A 15,807-nucleotide genomic window follows, 5' to 3' on the forward strand; every position below is an offset into this window, starting at 1 on the left:
ACAGGCACATAGTTAAATCCACAGTGTTAGTGAATAGAGATCAAACTTGATCTGGACATGGAGTGTAAATTAACTCAATGGAAGGCAAAAATGTCAGTTTAATTTGTATTTCTTCTGACAGTGTGGATTTGCCTGTGTCTGCCATGTGTATGTTTCTTTAGCCTCAGAAATGATGAACAAGGCTGAGACATAACTGGCTCCAAACCTCTACATCCATCAAATAAAATCACTTGCAGATGGCAGACAGTGCATGGCTGGTGGATATGAACAATAAAAGTTTCAGTCGAGTGAACAAATCACGCTGTAATGCTTATTTCTGCAATCGCTCTCGGTAAACACTTCGCACAGGTTTACATAAAAGGATATGGATGACTTCATACGGGACTTTCCTGGACTTTCTCCTGCTTTAACTGCCATGTCCAAGTTTCTATCAATATGATAGCATTTCTTAATATCCCACACCCCAGTGACAGTATAAGCAACCTAATCACATAATGCCAACGGTTTTTTATTACATGTCAAAAACTTATTACATGTCCTACTTCTCCTGAACATCTCTACAAGAGGTTAAGATGCAGATGAGTCATGTGTACTGGAATCCCCTAATCAAAATCAGTATACTGTTCTTTCATTCTCTCTTTTTTATTTATTTTCTTCTTTCTTTCTATTTGTCTTTACAAACTGTCTGCCTCTTCCATTTAAAGTATTTCATGAGTGAGCCTGCTTGATATAGCGTCTTCAATGGCACGGCTGGAGATGTGTCAGATTTCCACTGGATTCCTCATTAGTTCCCTGTGGCTGGTGGTGGGTGCTGGGAGACCATGCTAATCCCTTCCCACAGTCATTTCCCACACACCCCCACCCCTCCCACCCTGCCCAGCAGCACCCAGCCTAGGTTGGCCCAGCCTAGCCCAGTCCGTCCTAGCCCAGGCCAGGGCTAGCCTGGGGAACAGGGCTGAGCCTGGGACCAGGCTGCTCTCAGTAGCAGGGCTTTTATTTTTTGAGGATATCATATCACACGCATAGTTTGCATTCTCCTGCTTGGCACTCCCGAACACAGGGTTTGATTCATGCACAGATGAGACAGACACACACACACACACACACACACACACACACACACACACACTCTTACACGCACACAGGCACGTAAGGCACATGCTTTACAGGTAATGCAGTGAATGTTCCTGTATGCACTGTGGTGACTGTGGTTTGTGAATCGTACAGCCGTTTCTTTTTTCCAATCCTATAGCTGTTTGGTTTTTGTGCCTGGGCCAAATAGCCCATAATAACCTCCGGCAGGTAAACACTGGTAGCAAAACTCTGCCCTCGGAGTCTCTGAGTCATATGCTCCTGCCTCCTCTCCCGCTCTCTCTCTCTGCAGCACTGTGCCCCTTCATGGCACTGCTGATTGATTCCATACACTAACAGAGGGGGGCAGCTGTGCAAACAGACGCTATGCTGCCTGGCAAGAAGTGCACTGTCATGCCTGGCACCCTCTCTTGCCTCGGCCCTCTCCATTACAGAGTGTGGGAACCAGGAGGCCCCTTTCCTTCACCCCCACCACCACCACCACCACCACCACCACCACTGAGGTCAACAGAGGCTCCAGACCACAAGAGCATTCAGACCTGCAGACCCACTGGAGGTTTTGCTTCGTGCCAATGCTACAAGCTAAGGCAAGGAGGTAAAGCTTAAGCTAGGAGCCAAGAGGCTAAGTAGCTAATTTCAAGCTAGCTTAGGCTCCTTGCTACTGACAGACAGGAGGGGGGTGCTGATTAATGCAGACCTCCTTCATGATCATCTATAATGTGAACACATGCTATGGGAAAGACCCAGCTATACCAGCTATGAGCCAAGCTCATGGGGCTTGAGGTAAAGCCAAGAGCTGACAGCTATGAAGTAGAACTAAATTCTGGAACAAGACATCGATAAACAAGTATACACACCGATGTCTATATGACAGGTATAACTGTGGAAGATAAAAATTACAAGTGTGTATGACTACACTGTAGCAGTCTAGTCCATACAGCAAAGAGAGAAATATTTGCTCAAGTGCACTTAGCTTGTGTAGATAACCAGTACAATATGAGCACCATTACATGGATTTAAACAAATGTATTGTATTATCAACGGTGCATTTAACATACCACAGTTATTAAGTTTGGCTTACACAGTGAGAGAGGTGCACTTGTTCTTTTATGACATTCTCTCTGTTTTTATGACGCTGACAGACAAGAGGTGCTGGCTGTGGCTGTATCACATCCAAACCCTTTAGCTCTGCCATCTGAAACCCAACGGTAGACAGAGCAAGAAGCAAGCCCTTCCCCATAACTCATGCTCTGATAGATGTCAACTGGGGTTTGTGGGCCAAGTGTACACAATAAAGAAATACAGGGCGTCCGCGATCCAGGATCGCCTTTCATTTGATCCGGTGACAACCCGTACAAGCTGTCAGGCAACCATTTCACAGTTGATCCCTCCTGGCTCCGCACTGCCAGGCAGCCTGCTGTCGTTACCATGGAGGTCAGGGACCCCGCTCTGACAGGACCCATGCAGCAGGGACAAATTTATTGGCTCGACAGCTCCAGCGCCCCGTGACAGTTGTCGGATGCATGCCAATAAAAGTTAGGCCGCACCTGTGAAGAAGGGGACTGTGACTCCGACTTGTCTGAGCGCAAGAAAGACGTGTTGATGCCGCTCTATGCTGATGAGCTCATGTGTTGCTCATGTGCACTCTTTGCACTGTATCTTCAGGTGGAAAGGGCAGATGGGCATGGGGAATATGCCTGTGCATTTGGTGTTGGTGCTGGTGTCATGGTTACGTACCACCACCTCCAGCCTTCCGTAGACGCGGTGAGCCTTGATCACCCAGTTGACAGGCTTCTCACATTTGAGGAGCAGCACCACGTCTCGATGCAGCGAGGGAATGTCCGCCTCCATGGGCCGAAGATCCACTATAACGTCCACCTGGAACGCACTGTGAGATAGAGCGAAGGAGTGAGAGAGAGGAGGAGAAGAGAGAGTGAAAGAGAGATGGGGAGAAGATAGACAGAAAGTGCAATGAGAATTTGGAAAAGCCAGGCCCCTGCAGTATTAACATGCCTCTAGTGTCTGGCCAACTGATTAAAAAAACTGGACCGCGTCCCGGAGAAAAAGGAGGACATGTGCGCTGCAGACCGCATCACGCAACGGCTAAATCCATCATGACTCTGCCCCGCTCCCAGACTTTCTCTTTTTCTCTCTCTTCTCTCTCTCCTCTTTCTCTCTCTTCTCCCCATCTCTTCCCCACAAGCAGCTGCTGTTAGGCAACGCACCGTAATCAAGTGCAAGGCTGAACGGGGGTGGGAGTGGGGGGGAGGGAGGTGAGGCAATTACCTGGCAAAACTCTGATACAGACACCAGAGCTTTCCAAAACACGTCATTCAGTCAGCACTAACCCCTAAAGTCCTCCATTACCCAAAATAAACTTTGCAGAAGGGTTGGGACTGAGGTAGTGGGGGAGAGGGGAAGATAGTAACAGAGAGAGAGAGAGAGAGATACAGTGAAAATTCAGGAAGGCAATGGAATTTGCATTCACATACCACACACTTGTGGGTTTAGAAAGCAGAAACGATGCTGTTATTAGCATGAACAGATGGATGTATAACAGCTACAGTACAACATGTATAGACCAAAAGGCTACATTTCCTCAGTGTACACAATTTTCAGACATGTCTGTTGTGATAATTAGACCCTGAATTCAATACCGTAAGACACATAATGGGTCACATTATTTTAAACTATATTTATGTAACATGTTATAACACTTGAGGTTGACGTATGATTAAAAAAAAAACATTCAGACACTATAAACTATCCACAGAGGATTGTACTTATTGCTCCCCTAGGCACAAAGAGATTAATTTTCATAATGACTATTAGCAGCTGATAACACACTGACTAGCAAAAATGCTTGTATAACACATCTCAGAGGTATTCAAAGTCCGAGAGAAAATGTAGCCTGGCGGGCAGCATTAAATCAAACCTAACAGCAGAATCAGTTGTAACTGGTCCAGGAGGACTCCTTTACCTGCTGGAATTGGGGGCCTGCAGCTCAATGATGTGGACTTCATATTCATGGTCTGGACCTGTTAACACACAGCCTTTGGAGGGCTGGGGTTCCACGTAGCTGGCCAGGTAGTTCAAGGAGAGGAACTTGTTGTCAATCTTACACGTGTCCGAGAAGACAGGATCTGAAGAGGGTTTGGAGAGAGGAACCGTTTGACATTAATCAGTCTGGGGTTGAGAGGATGCCTGTGTGTGTTTTGACAGAGATCAGAATAGTGTGTGTGTGTGGGGGGGGTTCACATGCAAAAAATATAACACAAGCTAGTCTGTTGGCCCCCTGGGGAGTACATAGACAAGGGAGTCTTTTTGAAATCCTGGAAGAGAATTTCACAACATGCATAAACACAACAAATCACCACCATTGTCTGACTCAGAGTGTTTTCTTTTTTACATTAACGGCTCCTCCAATATTTATGAAAAAATAAAATCTTTGCCCCCCCCCCACCACCACCCTAAACAAATAGACCAGGCCAATCTTTGTTCTTCAAGCAAAGCCTCCTCTCCTCTCTGCTCCTCGCCTGAAGAAAACAGAAGACAGATGCTTCCTTATTTGGTTTGGACATGGATTTGGACACGGCATGCTGAAAGGCCTGGCACCTTTCTTTATACCCTTCCTGGCACTTTGAAACATGGAAGGGCGAGGGAGAGGGAGAGAGACAGAGAAAGAGAAATAGGGTGCAAGAAAAAGAGAAAGAGAGAGAGAGAGAGAGAGAGAGAGAGAGAGAGAGTGTGGTGTAACTCTGTCCAGTCTCATCAGAAGGCACGGTGCAACAGCAGGGAGAGGCAGAGCTGTGGCCTGCCTGATGGACATAAACATGGCATACGCACGGCCGTGCCAAAACCACAGCCTCTGTAACTACAGCAGGCAAACGCTTTAACGGGAAGCGGCGGCGGGAGCACGCGCCACTACGCTCTCCACTCTGGCCTCTGGCAGCGTCCCACCGCAGCATACCTGAAATAATGCACTCATTACATCTCATGCTTTTCAGCACAGCCCCATTCCAATGTTTTTCCCAGGCTGGACGAAACAGGCAGAGAGGAGAGAGAAAAGGGGGAGAGGGGAGCACAGCTCCTGGGTTTGGTGACTGATGACGAAGGGCGGACAAGCTCTCCCTCTACCATTGGTCAGAGCGAGTGAAACATGGGTTAGCCTTCAGCGGGGCACGGGGGCAGATAAATCAAACTTGCCCCCCCCCCCAAAATGCCCAAGCCCCCCCGCCCTGAGGACAGACCCCCACCCTTCCACCCTTAAACCCCACCGTGGACCCCATCGGTCACATCAAACGGCGTCGGCGCTTACACGGCCCACTGGAGTTGCCGCAGGAGGCCCCCGGCTCTGGTTTAGCTCTGACCCAACCCCTCCTCCTCCACCACCTCCACCGCTTGTCCCCCTGACAGTTACTTTCCACTCGCGCTTATCTAACAGCAGCCAGCATTTGCTAAAACCATTAATACCTTCCACGGTTTACAGGGGGAAAAAAGAGAAAGAGAAGGAAAAAAAACAAGCCAACCTGGCTGTGAAGAGCAGCAACCTGAGGCCCTTTCCAGGCGTGCAGTGCTGCAGGACCAGTGAGTCACTCAGAGGGGCCAGGGAAGGCTCATATGCTAACACACTGGGGCTCATGGTGTATGTTGAAATTCAGTTAAGTGTGAATTACAATGCAGATGATGTAATCATGAGCATTGTGTCTCAGAATGTAGGCTGCAGTCCAGATAGGCATAAGTCCTCTGCTTTGTGAAGGATCTGTCTAACAGCTTGAAAAAGACTTTTGAAACAGTCAAATTAGGCTGCATGAAAGTGGGAGTGGGAATAACAGGCCCTCCCACCTACCTGACATTAAATGCCAGTAAACCACTTGGTCACTTCTGCATTTTCAGAAACAACAACTGGCACAGGGATCAAAATGGTCTGACTTTCTCTTTGTTATAGGAAAGCTTTATATCAGTTCTCCATTCATTAGCCTACATTCACTTGGCTTTTCTTTCAAAAATCACTTCTGGCACCTGCGTTCTTGAGCGAGTCCCCGTGTTGATCTCTGGCTTTACTTTTCCATTGCATCCCCCTTACTCTTACCTCATTGGACTGCAGAGAGGTCAGGCCAGAGGCCCATTCACACAAGCTAGCAATCAAATGCTGTGCCCAGCCCACACTCTCTCTCTCTCTTTTTTCTTTCTTTCAGAGTGTTTCCATCTCTCAAGTGGCCAGCTCGGCCAGCGCTACGCAAGTCGTCAAAGGGGACGAGGGGTACAGGGTAAGAAAGGAAGAAAGAGGGAGAGATGAGGAGAGAAAGCAAGAAAGAAAGTAAGACAAAAAAAGAAAGAAAGAAAAGCGAGAAAAAAGAGTAAAAAAAGAGAACGCTAGCGGAGGTGTTTTTCCCTGCAGCCATGGCTGTGGATCCATGGAGATCAGAGCTAGCGGCCGGGGCAGCTCTGGGACTGCTTTATTACCCCAGAGTCCAGGACCAGCGCTGGCTGTCAATGGCTACCATTGAGAGTGAGTTAGTGAGAGGGGCACTGCCTTGATTAAGGCTCAGCCAGGGAGGGCAGGGAAGGCCCATCATGCACTGTGAAATACACTGTTTGGAGAAAAGGTGTAAAAGTCTCCCTCAGGCATACGGGAGGAAATGCGGTATACTGCCTTTGAGGCTAGTGGATGTGTTCACTCCTGTGCATGTTGTGTATGTGTGTGTGAGTGTGTGAAGGTGTGAGTGTGAATTATTTTGTTGAAGAGACGGAGACATAGACTAACAGACAGAGAGACGAGAGATAGCACGAGTGAGAGAAAGAAACGATGCTGTATGTATTATAGAGGTTAGTGTGGTCCACTACCACACATACCTTCGCCCACTTTGATGTAGACGTCGTGTGCGATCTTCAGCTCGGAGAAGGAGGTGATGGCCCTGTACCTCCTCTGCGCCCAGGCCAAGAGGTGGTCGTTGCCGTGGGGAAGGTTCTCCTTTTTCACCTCGCAGAAGAGAGAGAAGTTGCCCACCTCAAACTGCACATCGGAGCCCTCCGATACCTGTGGGGAGACAGAATAAACAGAGGTGTGTGAATCACAAGTTCACACACACACACACACACACACACACACACACACACACACACACACACACACACACAGTCACACACACACACACACACACACACACACACACACACACACACACACACACACACACACACACACACACACACACACACACACTTGCACAAACACTCGAACACTCATACTGACACTCATTTCTGCTAGTAGCAACAGGTTACACCAAGCAGTCTACACCAAAGGGAGTCTGTTCAACTGACTGGTCTACTAGTGTCTGCCTGTGGACAAAGACTGTTTTGTATCAATGACTGACAACAGGAGTAGTCAACTGAGTGCTATATCCATCTTCAACAAAATGAGAGAAAGGAGTGGAAATAATGTCTATTGTCAATATAATATGTCTACTCTATAAAGTAGTCTGTATAGTATCTACGCTTCCTTCGTAGCCTCGCTAAATTGTTTAAAAAATTATCTTGGTGTGAAATATCTGTAAGTGACCCATAAAATGTACAGGGGATAAATCTGGAAAAAAAATCTACTATTTTAAATGTATTTTTTAAAACCCAAAAGTAAGATTTTAGGTTTAAGAGATTCACCAGATTCACCATCATTTAGGAGGACTTGACATAACAATGATCTCTCTATTGATAAAGATATGCCTGTAAAACCTGAACCTACTATCGCTGTACTCATCCCACTTTAACTGCAGAGAAGGACTGAAACCAATAAAAAGCAAACGTGCCCGAGGTGAGATGGGGAGAGGAGCAAGAAAGAGTGAGTAGAAGAAGGGAACAGCATTAACAGACTTTCCTAAATTAAACCCTGCAGCGTTGCCAAAACGCATCCTTCACACTCCAATCACGATCGTTATTTCAGAGCCCCTCCAAACGGGCTGTCTGTACTCTCACACATGGTCTCCTTACACAATAAGGTGTCTGGTTTCCAGTGTTTATGTAACGAGCAACTGTGCGTCAGCAGAAGGGGAGTGGGGTGGGGGAGACTGTTTTCAAAATGGCCACTTCTGGACTGGAGAGTGCTTTGCCAGACACAGAGCAAACTGAAGAGGCATGCACCCGGATAAATGAGTGTGTAAACCAAAACACACTCACACATACACAAATGCCATGTGCAAGAGATTGTCTCTCTCCATTTGGATGCTATGATGCATCAGCTCCACGGTTCGGGCCTGACAAGGCCAGTTTTCCCAAAACACAACAACACCATCCATCCTTAAACCACACAATAAATTCATCTTTCTCAAAAGAGATGTGACATTGTTATGGTTGCCTGGTACACAGTGTAAACAACCGGTCAAGTTCAGCACACATGCTCTTTTAGCTCAAGTCAAGAGCATTTTGTGTGTTTATATCTGTGTGTGTGTGTGTGTGTGTGGGGGCATGTGTGTATCTCTGTGTGTGTATGTGTTTGTGTATGTATAATGGAACTGTCATAGGGTCGAACGTAAATGTCCATCTTAAAGAAATCCAGTGCCAGAATTGAAATGGAGAGATTTCACCTCCAAAGTGTGATTAAATTAGACACATATGACTATGAGGAAAACAGTGAGTGCAAAGCCAGCTGTGATATGCATACAGCAGAGGAGAGAGAGAGAGAGAGAGAGAGAGAGGAAGAAAAACAGAAAGAGAGGGATAGAGGTGTGTGTGAGGGAGGGAGGGGAGGGGAGGGGATGGGGAGAGAGGTGGCCTCTGATGAGGTGCTGATTTGTTTTTTGGCAGCCAGGCTGAGCTAGGGAGCGTACTCATTGGCCCGCTCAGCCGCCCATCCGCTCCTCCAGCAGAGACCACCCCCTTTGGCTCTTAATGGAGCTCGACCCATATGCTCCATTTCAGAGCGATAAACATTCACATGTGCTACGCAGGGAAAAAGAAAGACAGAAAGAAAGAAAGAAAGAAAAAAAAACACTCTGCCGTACAACTCCTGCTCTGCGGCCAAGCACACGGTCTAGACAACCTACCTCATTAGATTTCCATCTGAGCTGCTTTTTCTGACCCCTTCACCTCAGCCAACCATCTCCCAAAGGTGTCCTATCACCACGTGTGGGTGGCACATGGGGGAGGGAGGGGAGATACGATACAGTTGCCTGCCACCCACTGGCAGCCTCAATTACATCACACCACCAAGCTGATAGAGCAGCTGAGGCAGCTTCATCAGGCAGAAAGTCTGTGCTTGGGCCCAACCGCTGTGCGACTTGTGTTTGTGTGTGTGTGTGTGTGTGTGTGTGTGTGTGTGTGTGTGTGTGTGTGTGTGTGTGTGTGTGTGTGTGTGTGTGTGTGTACAGTATGCGCAGGGCCATGTGTTTTTCGGACCGGGCAGGGCGAAACCAAAAGTTCTAAATGAGGGCTGGGACGTGAAACACCTCATTCTTTTTTCTCTTCTCGTCTCTCTTTTTCACTCGAAGACACGCTCGCCGAGCCCCCGCGCAGCTAGGAACATCTGCCTGACCCCTGGATGCTTCTCTTAACGGTCCTGGCACACGCTCCACAAATAATAAAACATACAGGGGACGAAGGAGAGTAAGAGACAGAGAGAGGAGAGAGAAAGAGAGATAAAGAGGAAGAAAATAGAGAGAAAGAGGCTGTTGAAGAATCCAAACGCATATGGGGTGGTTTTATTTTTAGCACCCACCATCCACCTCGGCAGGAAGAACAGACCACGGGAAGATGGAGTTCCTCACTGTCGGTGTTGCACAAGCTGGCTGAAAGGCCTGGCATGTTAGAGGCAATCGAGAGAGGAAAGAAGAAAGGAGGAAAGAAGAAAATAAAAAAAGAGAGAGAGAGAGAGAGAGAGAGAGAAGAAAAAAGGAAGAAGAAAGTATGAGGGGGTGGGATTGGAGGGTTTCTTTTGGCAGCCGTGCCAAGATTTGACAGAGTTTATCGATTTAATTGCAGGGGAATAGGGGCCGTAATTAGTCGCAGGGAATTAGAAAGGCGAGCTCTGAGAAACACAAAATTAGCTCCAGGCCCTCTGAGCGCGTCCCGAACCCACAAGAATTCCAAATGGGAGTATGAAAGCATTAGGGAGGCCACAGTGGAGTGCTGTGAGCCAAAGCCACAGCTCTCCATGCTGTGGGCCCGCTTCCCGATGCCGGGTGTGGGCACCCCCACAGATGCGCATTCACGTCCGTACGAGTGCCAGGTGAGTAACGTCTGCCGCTGCCTGACATGAAAGGCCCTGGGAGGCGAATGCCAGGTCCCAGAAACTCCATAATGGCAAGAGCTTCAGACTTCAGCTTGCTTGTCGACTCGTAAAAATAAGGAACAAATCTCTTTTGGACACGAGCTCGGCGTGTTAATCAAGTATGCTATTTCCCTGTGCGCAATTCCAGTTTTTATGAAGTACACCTCAATGTGATTTATGAGGTAAGGTCACAGATACTGCTGCGGGGTGCATTGCATCATCAGACCAGATTACCTCACTGGAAGAGCAAACAACAGCACATGTGCCATGTGGCTGCATCAACAGCAAATTGTTCTTAGCGCTCTTTTTATTTGCGGACCCAGGGCTCTCTTGAAAAAGAGATGCCAGATCTCAATGGGACTCACCTGATTAAATAAAGGATAAATAAAAAATAAAAATAAAAAATGTAACCTTAAATAGTTATAGATGGGCGAAAAACCTAAATGAGTAGGCCTGTAATAAGTCATACATTACTGCAATGGGACTGTATCTGACTTTTCTTAATAATTGAAAGTGATTAAACATTACAGTAACACATGCATATTCTTTTACACAGTATCACATAGATGAATTCCTTTCATAACGTACACTGAGAGTGAGCCAAAGGTCAAACCTTGGAAACTTAAGACTTAGAAACTCACCACTGTGTGTATGTGTCTGTGCATGTGTGTCTGTGCATGTGTGTGTGTGTGCACGCACAAACTCATCCATATGTGGAGTATGACACTCTATCTGCACCAGTGTGTGAAAGATAAACCAAATTGTGTGATTGATGAGTGCTAGTGTGTACAGTAACGCGTCCTCATTGGCTCACACTCCAGGGAGAGAGAGAGAGAGAGGAAGAGTGAGAGCGAGAGTGAGAAAGTGAAAGAGACATGATTGCTCTCCCGTACATTCCCCTTCTCCCACCCGGACCCATAAATCTCCCCTGTTTATCTCCGCGCTGGAAACAAACAGCTCCAGACGAAAGATTAGTGCTGGGTGCGCTCCGCGAGATGAGCTCATGTCCGACCCCACCGCGCTCGATGGGGCCTTCCGTCTGATCCGGGGAACAGCGAGGTGCGACTCATGGAAACTTTGCGGGTCCTCGCAAGCTGACTTTTGCAAATTCACTGGGAAATCGCACGTGGAGGGCGGAAGGGGAAATGGGGGAGGCAGGGGAGAGGCCTCGGAGCTGTCTGAGGGAAGCCCAACAGATGCGGTGCAGCCGTTGAACAACGGCTTTACGATTCGGATTTGTGCTGAGAAAGCACCGGCTGGGGCTTCTCCGACACCCGGCCGCCGCTCTTCGGCAGCTGGCAACCGTCGAGGAGTAACTCAGCGACGAGGGAGGGGAAAAATTGTACTACGCCCAAGCAACACCAAATTTCTCTGAAATCCCAGCACAGAGGAGAAGCTCCACTGAGCTGCTGGTCGCTTCTGATGGGGAGTCAGGCCTCCACGCCAAACCTCCATTACCCCAGCCCACCACTCCGCAGTCCCCCAGTTCGACTAACCGCCAGCAGGCTGCCGCTTCCCAGTACCCTCCATGCTCCATGGCTTTTTAAAAGCACATTTGACTGTGGTTTCCTGGCCTCTCTCCCCTATCAACGTCTGCATATTACTGCCATATGTGCAGGAATTACTGGGCGGGAGAGGGAGGGAGTGGGAGAGGGAGAGAGCACTCAAGACGCCACGCCAAATGTTTTATATCAATTATCTGCGTGCTGAAATCTAGTCTTGCTCGTTCAGCAACTCCCTCAATCTTGGGAAAGCACAAACTCATGTTGGCTTTTTTGCTGTGAGATGATGAACAGATCAAAAAAGGGAAAGAGAGAGAGAGAGAAAGAGAGAGAAAGAGAGATGGGGGGAGTGGCACCGGATCTGTGAATAGGGCAAACATGTCAAATGCATCTAAACAATGGCAAAAAACTGTGTTTGATTAATACATGTTTTCAAGCAGTTTGTTCCATTTAGTCCAAAATGACCGCATCAAGTTATTTGCACTGGCCTGCATGTGTGTGTGTGTGTGTGTGTGTGTGTGTGTGTGTGTATGTGTGGGAGTGTGTGTATACAGTATGCATACGCCTTGAGCGGATTGGGAGAGAAAAGGATGCTGTGTTGAAAACAAGACCATCTCTCTCGGTGCCACCAAGGAGATTCTGCAGATCACTCCCGTCCCCATTGAAAAACATAAAGCCAATACTGTGCTGCTATATGGTTTCAATTAGCAATCAGAGAGCGAGAAGATGAAAAAAGAGAGAGAGTGCAAACAGCAAACCCCAGTGGCAATAAAACATTGGGAGAAAACAGCCACTTGGCAAAGTCAGAAAGAGCAACAAATTCCAACAGTCCCAGTTTTTGTGGCACTTTGACGGTCGCTTCCCTTTCCTCAATTATTAAAAAGAAAAAGTTGCTTCATCTAAATATGGGGCCTTTATAAATGGATTCCAGATCAGCGAAAATCTACAGCGATTGCAAAAACACTCATGCTACCACGATAACAAAACAGCAAAATAAACTCAGTTCTCTCTCTCTGGCGTGGGCTGGACCTCCCTGCTCCATGCCCGCTGACCTGGGCCCGGCTGGACTCTTTGTGCACTCAGCCTTCCTGGCTCACTTGTAGCTGTGTTTGATTGACAGGGGGGGGCTGCATAGCATGTTTTACAGTGAGATGTCTGGAGTCGGGGGCGGGTTGCGAGAGGGGGAGGCACGGCACAGCACAGGACGGTGCAGCCAACACCAACAGTGTGCTCACCAGCTCCAGGCTGCTCCAGCTTACTGGGCGGCTTGTCTGTCAGTGTGAGTGTGTATGCGTGTATGTGTGTGTGTGTGTGTGTGTGTGCTTGCATGTATGTGTGTGTGTGTGTGTGTGCATGTGTGTGTGTGTGTGTGTGTGTTTGTGAGTGTGTGTGTGTGTGTTTGTGAGTGTGTGTGTGCGTGTGTGTGTGTGTGTGCGTGTGTGCTCATGTGAGAGAATGATAAAGAGTAAGTGTGCACAGTATGTCTCAGTGGACACTCTGGAACTAGGAAATCGAACTTGGCGTGCGTGATTCAGGGCTTTATTAGCCCCATGAAACGGCCTCTCTAATGGAGACGTGTGAGTACAGTGAGGGGGGTGGTCTGGCTCCCAGCCACCATGTGAGGTGTGAAGACCCAGAGCCCAAAGCCCCTGTCCAGCTCAATCTGTTCCTCACCCAAGAAACACACAACACACACACACACAAACTCACTCAGTCCTCCTTCTAGTCTTTTCTCTAGATAGAGATTACATGAAAAGCTCTGCTGACCAGCTGAGATACTGGACTCATACGGACAAGCGTTCCATCTGGCTCCAACTCATTCTGATCACCCATCGAGGCCTGGCTCTGCCTCACGAGAACATCTCGTTAAAGAGGGGTGAGGGGGTGAGGAGGTGAGGGGGGTGGGGGTTTAATCTGGAGATGGCTGCATGGAAAGGCGGTTATGAGCTCTGGCCCCGCTGGCTGGGGAAAAGTCGAGCCGCAGGAGCTCCATGGAGGTCTGGGAAGGGTTTGGCCAGCCAAAGCTGGAGGTGCTGCATGGCAGGAGGCACACACACACACACACACACACACACACACATTTGTTTCCACATAACAAGACGATGAAAAGAGGAGATGGTGAATAATAGACGCTGATCTCATCGCTTGTGCAGTCCACAACATGGAAGGCGCTATTTGTCTGTTTTGTAAACGAAAAAAAGCTTTTTTTTAGGGGCCACGGTAAGCTTATATTTATGCTATATTGACATATTAAAAAGTGTACCAGAATAGATTTGATATTATAAGCAAGCTTAAGTCTAGTGTAGGTATATTTACAACACCTTGTTAACTGACTATAACGCTCAGTATGGGAACATCACCTGGGAAGCACAAAAATTCATTGCATGTCCTAAAGTTCTGAAGAGAACTAGAGAAAAAGAGGTGATGTTCTGCATGTACCGGGAAGTATTGACGTGACAGATGCTTTGAGCGAGGCATTGGCTGGTTTTGGATCTCTTTCCACTACGCCACTTCATTGGGAGCTGGGCGAAATTCCGTCCTGCCGTTATTGAAACATAACTACCTAAAGATGTGCTGCCCGGAGCACTGCCAGTAGCTGAGTAAAGAGTGTGGGGGGGGAACGATGCCTGACCACTTTCCCCCATGTGACCCACACACCTACATCCTCCAACGCCCGCACACCCCAACGGAAAAAACAACAAAATCTTCTCAGAAGCGAGGAGGGGAGGAAGTCATGTAAAAGTGTAAGGTGTCTCTCTCACCTCTTTTCTTTCATAATCTCTCTCTCTCTCTCTCTCTTGTCTTTCCCACATGCACACAAACAGTTCTGAAGTGTGGTAACTAAGGGCTCTAGAGAAGTTCATTTGAACAGACTGCTCTACCGCTGGCGTCCAAATGCTACCTCAGACTCCATGACTTGCCAACGTGCTTCACAGCTGTCGATCAAAACTGTGCCCTGGGAAAAAAATGTTCTCTGTTTTTAGTTCGATTTAGGATGAAAGAGCAGACATCTGCGGTGCTGCTACCATCTTCTGGTTTCTGTGACATTCATCTCTAAAAGTGGACATTTTGGTCATATACAGTGATATACTGACTTGTGATTACATTGCTTTCTAAACAAAAATAAGCATGAGACATTTCGGGGATTCTGGGGGTGTTTTTCTCGTCCTGGGCTTTAATTTAGCTCTTTTTTTTTGTGTTTGGAAATTTTATTGGTTTTAAACATCAGTACAAGTTACCAGTCACAAATGAAAAGCATAAAAATATTCTTTACACAAATAAACAAACATAGGGGGTAAATCATGCATCATATATACACAGTATATACCCACACAGAAACCAGTCAAGACTACGACAAAAATAAAATAAAAGTAAATTAACAACATCAACAACAATAAAACAATAAAATACATAGGGAGGAGGCCTGCGCTAGATGTGAAGAGAAGCTCTTGCATGGTGTGAAGAGGGGGCTAAGCCTGCAGTTCACCCCTGAGGGTCATTTATAAATTGAAGAAAGTTTTGCCATTTGAAGTAGTACCAATCCAATAGTTTCCTACCAATCATAATAGCTATCTGGACCCATTCTGCATAGACAGACGCAATGCCATCTTTTAGTGTAGATGGGTCTCCTAATAGGTATAATCGAATGCAAAAGGTAACCTCTAGGCCCACGACTTTCTGAATGCACTCATGAATTGATGACCAGAAGTCTTGCACTTTTGGGCAGTGCCACAACATATGGGTTAGTGTGCTATCATCTGAGCACTTCCCGCACCCTGGGTTAGCAGTAAGCTTAAGCCTGTACAATTTAGAGGGAGTCCAGTACATTCTATGTATCATCTTGAACTGAATAAGTCTAGTGCGAAGATCACGTGCCATTTTCTTTAAGTTGCGAATTATATTGGTCCATTCTTCCACTGTTAGCGTAGTTTCAAGGTCTCTGTCCCATAC

At 47.3% G+C, this 15,807-nt stretch overlaps 1 protein-coding gene across 1 annotated transcript in view; it reads right to left on the minus strand.

The window, feature by feature from the left end:
• The window catches only part of tgfbr3 (transforming growth factor, beta receptor III), a 111,789-nt gene that overhangs the window by 31,942 nt on the left and 64,040 nt on the right, over positions 1-15,807 (minus strand). The window contains exons 5-7 of the mRNA XM_048252716.1: positions 6,949-7,132; positions 4,073-4,235; positions 2,830-2,980 (exon numbers count right to left, since the gene is read on the minus strand). Of these exons, the coding sequence (XP_048108673.1) occupies positions 2,830-2,980; positions 4,073-4,235; positions 6,949-7,132 (498 nt within the window). The remainder of the gene's footprint in view (positions 1-2,829; positions 2,981-4,072; positions 4,236-6,948; positions 7,133-15,807) is intronic.

Source organism: Alosa alosa, chromosome 9 (assembly GCF_017589495.1).
Source record: "Alosa alosa isolate M-15738 ecotype Scorff River chromosome 9, AALO_Geno_1.1, whole genome shotgun sequence".
In the NCBI taxonomy this organism is placed as follows: Eukaryota; Metazoa; Chordata; class Actinopteri; order Clupeiformes; family Clupeidae; genus Alosa; species Alosa alosa.